General features: G+C 44.4%; 1 protein-coding gene across 5 annotated transcripts in view; it reads right to left on the bottom strand.

The window, feature by feature from the left end:
* The window catches only part of mia3 (MIA SH3 domain ER export factor 3), a 111,422-nt gene that overhangs the window by 71,316 nt on the left and 24,199 nt on the right, over window positions 1-15,907 (bottom strand). For all 5 annotated transcript variants that reach the window (XM_059982648.1, XM_059982650.1, XM_059982649.1 and 2 more), the window contains 3 exons: window positions 15,052-15,138; window positions 10,822-13,711; window positions 952-1,674 (listed from right to left, as the gene is read on the bottom strand). In XM_059982648.1, the coding sequence (XP_059838631.1) occupies window positions 952-1,674; window positions 10,822-13,711; window positions 15,052-15,138 (3,700 nt within the window). The remainder of the gene's footprint in view (window positions 1-951; window positions 1,675-10,821; window positions 13,712-15,051; window positions 15,139-15,907) is intronic.

Below are 15,907 nucleotides of genomic sequence, written 5' to 3'. Positions count from 1 at the left end.
CTCTTTTCTACAGATGCTACCTGGCCTGTTGAGCTCCCCCAGCATTTTGTGTGTGTCACTTTATATTCCATCTGCCATGTCCTTGCCCATTCACTTAGCCTATCCATTCCCACTGCTCCCAAAGCCTCTCTGCACCCTGCCTGTAATCAATACTGAAGACACAAGAGACTGTAAAAGCTGTAATCTGGAACACACAAGGTGCTGGAGGATTTCAGATTTGAGCAGAATCTATTCCCCCCAGATGCAGCTCGATCTGCTGAGATCATCCAACAAATTGCTTGAAGCTTACAGTGATTCAGACATCTCTCTTCAATGGCACCAAGATATGGAGTCATGGAGCCGTGTAATGGCCCCTTAAGTCCCTGGCTGTGGAGAGACACAAGATTTGCTCTGCCTTTATCATCTCAGGATATGCCACAGTGTTTCATAGCTCATCAATTACTTCCTCTGAAATCATCATGTGGGTTTTACACTTTTTACCAAGGAAAGCTCACGAGAGGGAGATCGAACAGAGTGGTGCAGGCTGAGGAGAGAACTTGTAGAAGTTTAAAAGCTTATGACAGACGTAGAGACAACCAATATCTTTCAGCAAGATTGAAATATATAATATTGTACAGCATACAAAGTGAGAGGGGTTAAATTGAAAAGACACATGCAAATAGATATTTTCTAAAAACAAAGTGGTGGGAGGCACTACCAAGGGTGGTGCTGGAAGCAAATACAATAGAGGCATTCTAGAAGCTCTTTGGTAGACACATGAATGTAGAGAATGGAGAGATGTGGAGGTAGTGTTGGCAGAAGGGATTAGTTTAGTTAGGGGTTTAATTAGTTCAGATTGTGGGCCAAGGAGCCCATCTGTGCTCTTTGTTCTGTGTTCTATAAGGAACTCTACAGGTGAATGTATGGAAGAGACAAATGATTGTAACCAACAGTTAGTTACTCTACACCCACCTCTCTCTGTCTCCAAATGAGCCCTGTCGGCAACACTCTCAGATGTGATCGCACGCACACTGTCCACCTCTTGCCACTCTTGCTTAAGTGGACTGTCATCCACGTGGTCCATTTTGTCAGACTTTCCATCTCTCATTGTAGGAGGTCCCATCTGTGATTCCTTCCCGCCTTCAGCGTTCAGGACACACTGTTCTCCCAAAACTTCCTCCTTTGATCTCCCTCCAACCATCATGGAGCCTGTTCCTCTGGCACATTCCCCGTCATTCCTCTGTTCAGCCGCGCCTAGTTCTACACCATCCTCTGGAGGAGGTTTACTCCCTGCATCTTCCATGCTCCCTGTAATGTTAGAAGGAGTTGCTTCTGTTTCCTCAAATTCTCCACTGGGATGTTGCTGTGTAAAATCTGGATACATTGGTTCTCCCTCTGTCACCTGTGTGTGACCTGCTCCACCGTCTGGACCGTTAACAGAAGGAAGCTCTTCCTCTAGATCCTTTGGAGGCTCTGGAGAAAGCACCTCCCCCGGTTTGTTGTCGTGCTTTTTGCTCTCACTCTCTGCGGAGTCCAACTTTCCAAGTCCCCCTTCACTTCTGCTTGCGTGCTGCTTTTCCTCCAAATGTGATACATGCTCTGAGAAATGTAGAGAAGGCAGCCCTCTTTCCAGTTGTTCCTCCTTCTCTTCTTCCTGTCTGTCTGGTGCTTCCGGTTTGCCTTCATCCGCTGATTCTGTCAGAGGAAAACAAGAACAAAGTCTTGAAGTTTCTGAGAATATAACTTCTGGGGGGTGGGGGGGGGGGGGGAATGAATACTTTTTATAGACACTGTAATTCCAGCGGACTGGAACATTGCACATATCACTCCTCTCTGTAATGAGAGAACCAAAGTACAGGAAGTTATAGGCCAGATCGCCTGATTCCAGTGGTTAGTAAGATGTTGGAGTTCATTATTTAAGGATGAGGTTTTGAGCTACTTGGAGGCAAATGATAAAACAGGCCAAGGTCAGCGTGGTTTCCTGAAAGGGAAACTTGCCGAACAAATCCATTGGAGTTGACGAATTAACAGGCAAAGGTGAGTCAGTGGATGCTGTTCACTTCGATCTTCAGGCCTTTGAAAAGGTGCTGCATGAGGCTGCTAAGCAAGATAAGATTAGATATTACAGGAAAGATACCAGCATGGACATAAGATTACTGACTAGCAGAAGACAAACAGTGGAAATAAAAGGGGCCTTTTCTGATTCGCTGTCAGTGACTAGTGGTGATCCACAGGTGTTGGAGTTGGGTCTGCTACCTTTCACGTTACATTTTAATGATCTGTATGATGAAAATGCTGGCTTTGTGGTAAGATCATTAACCCAACTCCGACACCTGTGGAATACCACTAGTCACTAACAAAGATAGGTGGAGGGGCAGGAAGTGTTGAAGAAGCAGGGATTCTGCAGAAGAACTCAGACAGATTAGGAGAATGGGCAAAGTGTAGCTGGTGTAATTGACAGTGTAGGGAACTGCATGGCCACTGTACGTGATACAGTGTATGGAACTGCGTGTCACTGTACATGATACAGTGTAGGGAAGCGTGTGGCCACTGTACATGATACAGCGTAGGGAAGCATGTGGCCACTGTACGTGATACAGTGTAGGGAACCGTGTGGCCACTGTACGTGATACAGCGTAGGGAAGCGTGTGGCCACTGTACATGATACAGTGTAGGGAAGCGTGTGGCCACTGTACGTGATACAGCGTAGGGAAGCGTGTGGCCACTGTACGTAATACAGCGTAGGGAAGCGTGTGGCCACTGTACGTGATACAGCGTGGGGAAGCGTGTGGCCACTGTACGTAATACAGTGTAGGGAAGCGTGTGGCCACTACATGATACAGTGTAGGGAAGCGTGTGGCCACTGTACATGATACAGTGTAGGGAAGCGTGTGGCCACTGTACGTGATACAGTGTATGGAAGCGTGTGGCCACTGTATGTGATACAGTGTAGGGAAGCGTGTGGCCACTGTACATGATACAGTGTATGGAAGCGTGTGGCCACTGTACATGATACAGTGTAGGGAAACGTGTGGCCACTGTACATGATACAGTGTAGGGAAGCGTGTGGCCACTGTACGTGATACAGTGTATGGAAGCGTGTGGCCACTGTACATGATACAGTGTAGGGACGCGTGTGGCCACTGTACGTGATACAGTGTATGGAAGCGTGTGGCCACTGTATGTGATACAGCGTATGGAACTGTGTGGCCACTGTACGTGATACAGTGTAGGGAAGCGTGTGGCCACTGTACGTGATACAGTGTAGGGAAGCGTGTGGCCACTGTACGTGATACAGTGTAGGGAAGCGTGTGGCCACTGTACGTGATACAGTGTAGGGAAGCGTGTGGCCACTGTACGTGATAGTGTAGGGAAGCGTGTGGCCACTGTACATGATACAGTGTAGGGAAGTGTGTGGCCACTGTACATGATACAGTGTAGGGAAGCGTGTGGCCACTGTATGTGATACAGCGTATGGAACTGCGTGGCCACTGTACGTGATACAGTGTAGGGAAGCGTGTGGCCACTGTACGTGATACAGTGTAGGGAAGCGTGTGGCCACTGTACGTGATACAGTGTAGGGAAGCGTGTGGCCACTGTACGTGATAGTGTAGGGAAGCGTGTGGCCACTGTACGTGATACAGTGTGGGAAGCGTGTGGCCACTGTACGTGATACAGCGTGGGAAAGTGTGTGGCCACTGTACGTGATACAGTGTGGGAAGCGTGTGGCCACTGTACGTGATACAGCGTGGGAAAGTGTGTGGCCACTGTACGTGATACAGTGTAGGGAAGCGTGTGGCCACTGTACGTGATACAGCGTAGGGAAGCGTGTGGCCACTGTACGTAATACAGCGTAGGGAAGCGTGTGGCCACTGTACGTAATACAGTGTAGGGAAGCGTGTGGCCACTGTACATGATACAGTGTAGGGAAGCGTGTGGCCACTGTACGTGATACAGCATGGGAAAGTGTGTGGCCACTGTATGTGATACAGTGTAGGGAAGCGTGTGGCCACTGTACGTAATACAGTGCAGGGAAGCGTGTGGCCACTGTACATGATACAGTGTAGGGAAGCGTGTGGCCACTGTACGTGATACAGTGTAGGGAAGTGTGTGGCCACTGTACGTGATACAGAGTAGGGAAGCGAGTGGCCACTGTACGTAATACAGTGTAGGGAAGGGTAGAAGGTATAAAGCATAGACCATTTTCTCAACAGTGAATGAATTCAGAAACCCACAGTGGAAAGGCTTTCCACAGTGGCAAGGGACTTGGAACCGTGAGAGCAGGATTCCTCAAAGATTTGTTTGCAGGTTGAGTCAATATTCAGGATGGTAAATGTAATGTTAGCATACATTTCCGGAGGATGAGAATATAAAACAAGGATATAAAGCAGAGGCTTGTAAGACATTTCTCAGACCACATTTGGAGGACTGTGAGCAGTTCTGGGCCCCATATCTAAGAAAGGATGTGCTGGCATTGGAGAGAGGGTTAACTTACGAGGAGTGTTTGATGGCTCTAGGCCTGTACTCACTAGAGTTTAGAAGAATGGGGGAGGGGTGTTCGCATCATAACCTACCAAATGTTGTAAGGCCAGAATATAGTGGGTGTTGAGAGCATATATTCAATAGTGGGAGAGTACAGGACAGAGGGCACAGACTCAAAATACAAGTATATCCCTCTAGAACAGAGATGAGGATGAATTGCTTTAGCCAGAGAGTGGTTACTCTGTGGATTTCACTTCCACAGACAGTTATGAAGGTCAAATCATTGTGGAGGTTGGCAGATTCTTCATCAGTAAGGGCATCAAAGGTTACAGAGAGAGATAGCAAGAGAAAGGGAGTGAGACTAAAGATAAATCAGCTACAATCAAATGGTAGAGCAGACTTGACTGGCCAAATGGCCTAAATCTGCCTTGATATTTTATGGTCTTATGTCTTACGATCAGGAGAAATACAGAAAATGCTGTAGGAGCTCAGTGGATCAGACAGTATCGATGGAAGGAAACAGACGGTGGACACTTTGGGTTGAGACCCCTCATCAGGACTGGAAAGAAAGAGGGGAGATGGTCAATACAAAGAGAGGATGGGGTAAGTGCATTCAGCAACAGCTGTGCTCTGCAATCATCCTGAGTAGTCGCTGGTTGGCTGAAGCAGCACAAGGTTTAGAAAGAGCTCAGGGCCTTTTGGAACTTTTCACCGGGCTACAAGCATAGCGATCTCTCAGGCAAAGGCCAATATAAAGAAGTCAGCTGTAAGCAAAGCAGCCATTCTTGGAGTGGCTATTGTGTGAGTGAGCTGGGTTAAGAGTGGCCAGCCTTTGGCTCAACAGGCTTGGTGAGAAAGTTCCTAGCATTTTTTCACCCCTTCTTTCTCTATTAGTATATAGCTAGGGTATGGAGAGTGGATTCAGGGTTAGTGGTATGTTGTTTGTGTGAGATGTGGGAACTCTGTGAGGCCCTCAGTTTCCCTGATAACTACACCTGCATGGAAGTGCATCAGGCTGCAACTCCTTAGTGAATGTGATAAGAAACTAGAGATGCAGCTCAATGATCTTCGGGTCATACGGGAGAATGAAGTTGTAATAGTGAGGGAGGTTGTCACCCCAAAGATCCAGCAGGCAGGTACCTGAGTAACTGTCAGGAAAGAAAAAGGGCGAAAACAGCCAGTGCAGTGTACCCCTGTGGCCATTCCCCTCAATAATAAATACACTGCTTTGGAAATTGTTGAGGTGGGGGGGTGGGACTAACTAGTGGGAAGCAACAACCACTAGGTCTCTGGCACTGAGTCTGACTCCGTGGCTCAGAGGGAAGTGGGGAGAAAAGGCGTGCAGCAGTGGCAGAAGATTCCAGAGTTAGAGGAGCAGACAGGAGATTCTGATGAGGACATGGAAGAGACACCTGAATAGTATGTTGCCTCCCAGGTCCAAGGTCAGGGATGTCTCAGATTCTGAAGGGAAAGGTGAGCAGATCTAAGTTGTGGTATATATTTGTACCAACAACATTGTTATGAGAAGGGAGGAGGTCCTGAAGAGAGATTTTAGGGAGCTTGGTAGAAAGCTGAAAAACAGGACCTACAGGATAGTAATCTCTGGATTGCTGTCTGTGCCACATGCCAGTAAGGGTAAAAATAGGATAACGTGGAAGATGAATGTATGGCTGAGGTATTGGTGCAGGGGGTGGGGTTTCAGATTTCTGGATCATTGGGATCTCTTCCGGGGAAGGTATAACCTGTACAAAAAGGACGGGTTACACCTGAACCCAAGGGGGACCAATATCTTTGCAGGCAGGTTTGCTAGAGCTGTTGGGAAGGCTTAAAGTTAATTTGACAGGGGGATGGGAACCAGAGTGATATGGTTGAGGATGGGGCAGTTGGTACGCAACTATCTGCAGTGTGTAGTGAGACTGTGAGGTGAAACAAGCAGATATGGCAAAATGAGTTGAAGTATAACAAAGGGGCAAAACTGAAAAGAGTGATGAATACAGAACTTAAGGTGTTATATTTCAATGCATGCAGTGTACAGAATAAGATGATTTGCAGTGCAGTAACAGTTTGGCAGGTATGAAGTTGTAGGCATCACTGACTTGTGGCTGAAAGAGTATCATAAATGAGAGCTTAACATCCAAGGATACACTTTGTATTGAAAAGACAGGCAGGTTGGCAGAGAGGGTGGGGTGGTTCTGTTGACAAAAAGTGAAATCAAATCCTTTAAAAAAGGAAGATGTAGAATCCTTGTGGGTAAAGTTAAGAAACGCAAACGTAAAAACACCCTAATGGGAGTTATATACCAGCCTCCAAACAATAGCCAGGATATGGGATACAAATCACTACCAGAGATAGAAAAGGCATGTAAAAAGGGCAAAGTTATGATAGTCAGAAGATTTCAGTATGCAGGTACATTGAGAAAGTCAGGTACCCAAGAGGGAGAATTTGCAGAATGCCTACAAGATGCCTTTTTAGAGCAGCTTGTGGCTGTGCCCACTAAGGAAAAGGCAATTCGGGATCGGGTGTTGTGTAATGAACCAGGTTTGATAATAGAGCTTAAGGTCAGGAACCCTTAGGAAGCAGTATTGATATGACAGAATTCGCCCTGCAGTCTCAGAGGGAGAAGCTAAAGTCAGATGTATCAGCATTACAGTGGATTAAAGGGAAATACTGAGGCATGAGAGGGGACATGGCCAAAGTTGGTTGGAAGGGGTTACTGGCAAGGGTGACTTCAGAACAGCAATGACTAGATCAATTCTGAAGGCTCAGGGTAGATACAGCCCAGAGATGAAGGAGGCCTATTAAAGAGTTTGTGGCTTATAAAGAGGCCAATTTTACACTTGCATTCACCTGGGTTTTAATCTGCTTCTGCTGACCAGCTACCTCGGATTAGAATATGAGACCTGCAGCACAGCAGCATAGTCCATAGACCTGCTATCCCACAGCTCCAGGGACCCAGGTTCCAGCCTGTCCTCACACACTCTCTTTGCACATTCTCCCAGTAACCAAGTGAGATCCTCCCCTGGGTGCTCTGGTTTCCTCCCACATCCCAAAGAAAGGTATGCTGATAGGTTAATCGGCCATTATAAATTGCTCCAAGTCTGTGTGTGATTGGTGGAGTGGGAACATGGGAGGAGCAAAATGGGATTCGTTTCAGTGGCTACTTGGTCAGTTTGGACTCACTGGGCCAAAGGATCCATTTCTGCACTGCCTGGTTCGACAACATCTTCCATAATACTTTCTATTACTGAAAGACCCGGATGTAGAGTGGATCTTTTCAACAGAAGGAGAGTCATGATCTGAGGGCACAGCCTCAGAATAAAGGGACAGCCCATTAGAACTGAGATGAGGAAGAGTTTTTGTTCTGCCAGAGGGTGGTGAGTCTGTGGAATTCGTTGCTACAGAGAGCTGTGGAGGTCAAGTCATTGGGTGTATTCAAGACAGACATTGATAGGTTCTTGATTGGTAAGGGGGTTAAGAGTTACAGGAAGGAGGTATGAGAAAGAGATTGAAAAAATATCAGCTATGATGAAATGATGAAGTGGACTCAATGGACCAAATGGTCTAATTCTACTCCTATATGTTATGGTCTTTAACCTTCTCCAAATGACTAAATGGCCTGACATTTCCTGCTTTTCCTTTCTCCATTTGAGTTTAAATGACTATGGATTTCTTCAGGCACCTGTCAACCACACACAGTATGAAATTGTTTATAAAGTTTATGAATGGATGGGGACGCAGATCAGCCTTTCTTAATACATGATAAAACGTTGAGGCCTGGCACAGATCACATCCATTCTTTCTGTCTGACAAAATGCCCTTCAAGTTCACTGCAGCTTTTGTGCTGCACAAGAGCATCAGACTTGGATTCTGTGTTTATGTGTTCAATTGGGACTTCAACCCATAATCTCTGACTCGGAAGCCAGAACAAAACCCACTGAACAGAAGTTCTCACTTGAACAGGTGGACTGTTTTTTGGTTCTGATTGTAAAAATTGTACATAAGTTATACTTAATTTATGTTTTTGTGGATGTGTATCTGATGCTATACTTATTTATACTTAGAAGAAAAAGTTTGTGAATCATTTGCAATTACCTGGTTTGCTGCCATTAATTACGAATAAAACATGGTCATCATCAAAGTCCCAATAATAGACAAATACAATCTCAATCTGCCTGAACTAATAACATACAATTATACTTCTTCTCATCACTGAGAAGTACATCATTTAAACTATCACAGTCCAGGTTCAAAAAAGTATGTGAACCTCTGGGGCAATGCCTTCTACAAAAGCTATTTGGAAACACGTGTTCCAATCAATGAGATGAGATTGGAGGTGTGGCTGTAGAAGTGCCCTGCCCCATTAAAAAAAAAGTCTGACAGAGCCTGCTCTTCTCAAGAAATATCTATTTATGTGAAACATGCCTCAACTAAAACAACTTTCTGATTACCTTAGAAGAAGCACATTGTGCAATGCTGAAGGAGGTGAAAAAGAACCCAAGGATAACAGGAAAAGACCTGCAGTAATTTCTAGAACTTGCTGAAGTCTCTGTTCGTGTGTCCACTACAAGAAAAATACTGAACAAAAATGGTGTCCATGGAAGGATACCATGGAGGAAACCACTGTCTCCAAAAAAAACATTGCTGCAAGTTTCACGTTTGCAAAAGACCACTTGGATGTTCCACTATGCATCTGAGAAAATGTTCTGTGGACAGAACTTTTGGCAGAAATTGAACTTTTGGCAGAAATGCACATTGCTATGTTTGGAGGGAAAAGGGCACTGTACACCAAAACCTCATCCCAACTGTGAAGCATGGTGGAAGGAGCATCATGGTTTGGAGCTGCTTTGCTGCCTCAGGGCCTGGATCAAGTGGGGTGGAGTCAGGGAGACATTGGCATCTAACGGTGACTCCTTTGCTTGCATCTTCGGAAACAGCTCTATTTCTATCTTTAATATCTCTATTTTTCCCTTTCAGGATGCTTTTGAAGACCCTGACACACTGACTTTGGTTCTTTGCGGGAACGGGACCCACTCTCAGCATCTCCCGACTGGTTGCTATTCAATATACCAAGGACATGGCCTGGAAGATCAGCTCACCTTCAGAGTTTCAGGATTTCATGGCTCTGCAGGCGGGCGGACTCAAGGTCGGTGCCACTGCAGGAAATCGGTCTTCTGTCGGGAGAGACAGAAGATCTCTGGCTGTGTGCCCAGAGACCCAAGTTCTTTGGGCAAGAGCTCAGAAAAAGCAACGCAACAGACCTTTAACATCGTAAATCAGCAAGTTGCTTTGTTACATCTCCCCTCTCGCTGCGAAATGGAGACAACTCTTTTTCTCTTATTGGAGGAGAGAGAGAGAGAGAGAGAGAGAGAGAGACATGCTTGTGGTATGTCAAATTACTGGGTGAACGAGTAGTCTTTGGGGTACTACAAGTCTGTGCCTTTATGATGCTTTGTTGTACGCTTGAGTGCTCAGTGGGGGGGGATGCCGATTTTTTTGCAGGTGCGGGGGTGATCGCTGCTTTGCTGCTGATTACTCTTGGGAGGGGGAGCTGGGGGGGGTCTTTGGGGTTCTAACTTTTAAATGTCATTCATTCTTTGGGGCACTCCTGTTTTCATGAATGGTTGCAAAGAAAAAGAATTTCAGGATGTATATTGTATACATTTTTCTGACATTAAATGTACCTTTGAACCCTTTGACAGCTTTAAATCATTGAGGAAACAATGAATTCAAAATTGTATCTAGACATATGTTAAGATAGCAGTCCATTATCTGAAGCTTAATAGAAGTTGGATGATGCAACCAAACAATGATCCGAAACACAAGAGCAAATCAACAACAGAATATTTTGAAAAGAAGAAAATTCATGTTTTGGGATGGCCAAGTCAGAGTTCAGACCTTAACCCAATTGAGATGCTGTGGCATAACCAGAAGAGGGCTGTTCATGCAAGGTATCCCATAAATATTGATGAACTGATACAGTTTTGTATAGAGGAATGGTCTGAAATTCCTCCTTGCCATTGTGTAAATCTGTTCAGCAGCTACAGGAAATATTTGGAAGTTATTGCTGCTAATTGAGGTTCTACCAGTTATTAAAATGCAGGGGTTCACATACTTTTTCCAGCCTGGAATGTGAATAATTAAACAATGAAAAGTACAATTGTTTGTCTGTTATTAGTTAAGGCGGATTACGTTTGTGTGTTATTAGTTTAGGTTGCCTTAGGTGAAGATTAGAGCATATTTTATGAGTAATTAGCACAGGAAACTAGGTAATTGCAAAGGGTTAACTTTTCCTTGCAAATGTGGGTGTATATTACACACACACCCCCCCGCCCCCCCCATCAAATCAATATTCTACTCTACCATGGAGGAAATGATTCCTTTCCTTCGACAACTCATCTCCAGAGGCAAGAACAACACTGTCCCTGATAGCTGAATATTTCAGTCTTAATTGAAACATAAGCTCCTGAAGGTCATTCAAAATTACAGTCTCTTCATCACTGTCCAGAGGGTTTTCATCTATCTTTTGTTGGTTCACGGCAGCTCTTTTGTCCAACATATTCTCCACCATGTCGAGGATCCTTGACTCTGATTCCTCAAGTATGTTGTCAAGAATGTTCTCAGTATCTTCATCATTCGCTTCAGATAACTTGGTGAGATTTAGCTCCTTTTCAAAATCATAAAGCACAGCTTCAACCTCCAAAACTTGTTGAGGACTTAGATACTTCTGCACAAGCTGAAAGCTCTTTTCACTCAAGGAGCCTTTCAAAATTGTAAGCTTTTGCACAGCCTCCTGGTACTTGAGATCTTCATACTCTTCGTTTGCATCTTCTGACCCAATATAATTGCTTGGTTGTTTGGAATCTTCAGTCTTCTTCTCTTCAACTTTCAATGGGTTTGAGGCATTTTCACTTCTGGAATACGTCCCAGGCCACCTGCCCTCGCTCTTTGCACTCTCTTCAATATGAAGACTCTTATCAAACTCACCATTTTCTTCATGCAAAGTTCCTGAAAGATTCTTCAGGTCCTGAGTCTGGTCTACCCACTCTTCACGCTCATCTACAGATCTAAGGGAGGATTGTTCTGATTTCTTCTCATTTTCAATCCAATTTGCTTGTCCTTGAATGTTCTGAGCATGCTCCTTTCTTACTTCATGGTCTTTCTCTGCAGCTTCCTTTGCAGCATCTTCTCGTCCAGCTTGCAGATCTACCGGCTCCACAGTATTCTCTTTTTCTGTAACATTCATATCACTAACACCTAACTTCTGATCATCTAACCCATCTCCAAGAGCTATGTTGGCACCTCGTTCTTTAGCCATTCTGGCATCTGCAGCATTTTCATCCTCTAACAACTCTTCTGGCTGATCTTCATCAAGGAATTCATCTAAAACTTCACTGTCTTCACTGTTTAGATCTCCTTGGCTATCATCTGAAATTCCAGTGTCAGGCAGTTCTGAATAACTATCTGAAGTTAGATTTACATCTCTCTGGTCATTCTTTTGCATGTCATCTTCATTCTTCACCGTCCTGCGGTCTTCTGGGTCCGTCATTTGATCTTCAACTTGCACTGCATCTTGTGAAAGGGTGGTATTGGCATCTTTTGCAGGAAGCCCTTCACTTGTCACTACCTTTATCCGATCTTCCGATTTTAACTCTTCATTTACAGTATCTATTCCTTCAGAATGCCCAGATGGTTTGTCCATTCCAGTTTCTAGTTCTGACTGGATAAACTTTGGGAGTTCTTGATTCATCTCAGTTGCCAATTCAACTTCAGTGTCAACTTGTGGTTCAATTTTTAGACTAATTTCATCTGTTTCTGGCACAGTCACAGATTCATCATCCACAGCGTCCTGTGACTGCAATTTTCCCTCTTTGTGTTGCCCTGAACTTTGACTATCTACTGTAGACGCAACATGTTGCTGCTGCTTGATTCCCTCATATTCCATAACCAACATTTCAACATTGGTTTCAGTTTCCAGGCTCGTGTCAAGGGCCTGAACTGTGGCTTCAGGATCTTCTATCTCCTTTACAGCAACATCAGTTGCAGCTGTTTTACCAAATGAAGATCGAAGCTTATTGCCAGCATCTTCTGACATACTCAACAAATAGATCCTATTTTCTTCTACTGGATTTTCACTATTTCCCACACTTGGATCATTCAGCACGTCTTCAGAATCAGAACCATCTGGGTCTGTAACCTTGAATGTCATCTCATCTTCAGTTAGAACTGCAGAAAAGGTCTCTCCAAGAGTTGTCCACAGCCCTCCACTTTTTCTGTCTTTTGAAGTTAGTGTTTCCCCACTTTCGGTAGTTTTCTCAGTTACTTTATCTAATGGTTGTCCCTTTTCTGGACTAATAGAAGCTGCCAGAGTATCTGCAGCTTGAGTTGTAGTTTTAGTGTCAGCTTCACTAGATTTTAAATCTTCCCCAACTTCCTTATCCTGTTGAGGAAGTGAATTCTCATCTGAGCTGGAGAGTAGGGTTATGTTTTCAGGAGGCTCAGCCAAATGATCTTGGTCCAATTCTACATCCAACAATGTCTTTTCATCCAATGTAGTGACTTTGCTGCCCACTTCATGATCTACCATAATCGCATCTCTTGTTGACTCAGATCTAGTTTTTAATACTGAAGAGCCCTCAAGTTCTACAAGTTCTTTCTGTCCACCTTCTGATTCAAGTTCTGCTACAGACAGCAGTTCCTCAGCGTCCAGGGAAACTCGAGTGTCTCTGCCATCTCGACTTAGCCCTTCACTCCCTGCATCTTTTGGAGATGTGGTTGCTGGCTCCTGAGAACTGGATTCCAAGTGTGTGCTCACTTTAACGTGGCTACTACCATCCCCTTCCATTGAATGGTCTTCCAAAGAGGAAGTATCATCACCCACAAAAGCAGGTTTTTCTTCAGGAACTTCATCTTCAACATGAAGAGTTCTTTCATCACTTAATGAACTATCTATAGATTCAGCTCCTCTCCCTTCAGTCTGTGTTAGGGAGTCCCCACCTTCCTGTTCTGCAGACTGAACAGCTTCGTTGCTTGCTTTATCGCCCACAGACTTAATTCCAGGTACTTCTGATGTCTTCCCAGATTCATCATCTGGAATCTGTTGCCCTGTATCATCCTCCCTTGGACTTGCATCCCTTTCTTCAATGTGCTCCTTACTCTCACCGTCACTGGAGCCTGCAATTCTGACAAGCTTGTCAATATCCACCTCTTCAAATTCTTCTGGGCCTTCGTCAAAACAAACGAAGTCTGTGTCCTGCAAATGTGCAAGAGGTAAAGATTAAAGTCAAGCCATTAGCTTATCAAACCTGACACTGTAACCCCAAACACCTGTCTGCAGACTCCCCAGCAAGTGGCAACTTTACCCACTACTGGGGGAGTGTCTACAAACACTGGCATATCCTCCAACCCAGAGATCTCACTACGAATACCACCTCACCAAACCATGTGACACAGAATATCTTTGCAAATACAAGGAGCTGCCTCCAACCAAGGGCCCCCTGAAATATTAGTAAACCACTTCCTCAAGGATCACCCTTGCAAATGCCACCCCTTGCAGGAGGTCCTGCTCGGAGGAGAAAGGTGGAGGGTCTGGGTGTTTCATGTTGTCCAAGAGAGAATATGAAGCTGAGGGAAGAGTGGAGGAGGCAGCTCAACTGTCAGTAAACAAACAGGACAAAGGATGGAATGAAGAAGAACTGATGCTGTTTTGCCCCAAATTGGACAGGGCTGACTAGGGAAAAGGCACCATAACCCTCCTCAGGTTCAGCATCCTGAGGGGGAATCTTTCCCAAAACAAAAATGCCTTTTGTCCCACCCCCCCATGTGAGTCTACCGATATATCACTTTCAATCAGTTAAAGTGAAGTGGCATTGTAATTTGCCAATTTGTAATCCATTAAAGGTCAGAATTTTTCAATATGCCATTAGAAAGTTAAAGGGAGAGAGGGTTCTAGTCATTTAAATGAATGAAATGTGGGCTGGATGAAAAAAATTATTAGCCATGTTTAAAACAAGCATTATAGACTCAGGTCAAGGCCCTGGGCATTGAAAACTGAGAGTAGTAGGAGAGATTTCTTTAACTGGAGGTGGATAAATCTTTGAAATTCTCTGTGCCATGGGGCTGTGTAGACTCAGTCCTGAGTTCATTCACAACAAAGTTCAATGAAATTCTGTATATTGTAGAACCAAAGGATATAGGTGAGGGAAAATGACACAGGTCGATCAGTCGTTGTTGAACAGTGAGTGCATGTGCTCAGAGGGGCCGAATGGCCTGATCCTATATCTTCTGTTTCCCCTTTCTCCACCAGACACCACTCTGCCTACCACCGTTCAATATTAACTCAGAAAATTCACACAGGCAGCAAAGTAAAGGAACATCTATATCAGTGTGTAATCTACATTGTAAAATGCAACAAAAATAATGAAAAGTAATTTGCTAATGCAGAAGAGATGAGTAATTACCTAAGGGAAGCTCTCCTGGCATCTTGCAGGTCTTTGTTTATGCTTCAGATGGGGTTAGAAAGCATCCTTAAGTAGAGTCTGCTCTTTGACACTGTCACATATGCACACACTTAGACCAAAAACTCACACTTACCTCAGCTGGCAACTCCACCTCAGTAGTCGAGTACACTAGATTTACTTCAATCAAGTTGCTGGGAAAATATCCAAACTGACTCCCCACCTGCGACAGAAAGATTTCATATCAAGAAATTTAACATATTTCTGACTGATCAGGAAAACAGCCAGTGTGAAACTTCCACTTCATGTATAATATTAAAGTTGATTTTCATATTACATTTCACAGAGCATAATCTGCACCATCATAGTTACACAAACAAAACTTAAGATTTTTTTTTTGCTTGCAATAGGTTCCACATGGGATAGAGCACTCTCTAATCCTCCTGTATGCAAGCTCTGTAGCAGTCTCACTTGCATGTGAAGGAGGTGAGGATGGCATTACAGAGTGGCTTCCACCCCTGGCTCCCTTACCTAGGTCCTAGAACATTTACAGGCATTCCTCAATAGGTCCTCTTGACCTTGGAGTGAAGCCAGTCACCAGGACTAGCCCATGGCTTGGTATCCCACGTTGCAGTACGTGGTCAGCATGTTGATGGTGGATCACGGCCTGTTTCTGTCCCTCCCTGTCCTCAACTTTAGTTATAGTTCTGTAAAAGCTTGAAGTCTGGACCACTGGTCTGCAGAGCTGACCACCCCACAGCTGAGGAATTTATGTTAACATAAGTGAACAAATCTGGAACTTTAAAAAAAATGTTGACCTCAGTTACCACAACCATAAAGCAGCAAAAACCCTTTTAGTACATTAGTTTATGATTGTCACCGATCAACATACTGTGAAAAACTTGTTCTGCATACCACCAATACAGATCAATTCATTACATACAGTGGCATGCAAAAGTTTGGGCACCCCGGTCAAAATTTCTGTTACTGTG

This window comes from Hypanus sabinus, chromosome 10 (genome assembly GCF_030144855.1).
Source record: "Hypanus sabinus isolate sHypSab1 chromosome 10, sHypSab1.hap1, whole genome shotgun sequence".
Lineage (NCBI taxonomy): Eukaryota > Metazoa > Chordata > Chondrichthyes > Myliobatiformes > Dasyatidae > Hypanus > Hypanus sabinus.
This window is presented reverse-complemented; position numbering and strand designations above follow the sequence as displayed.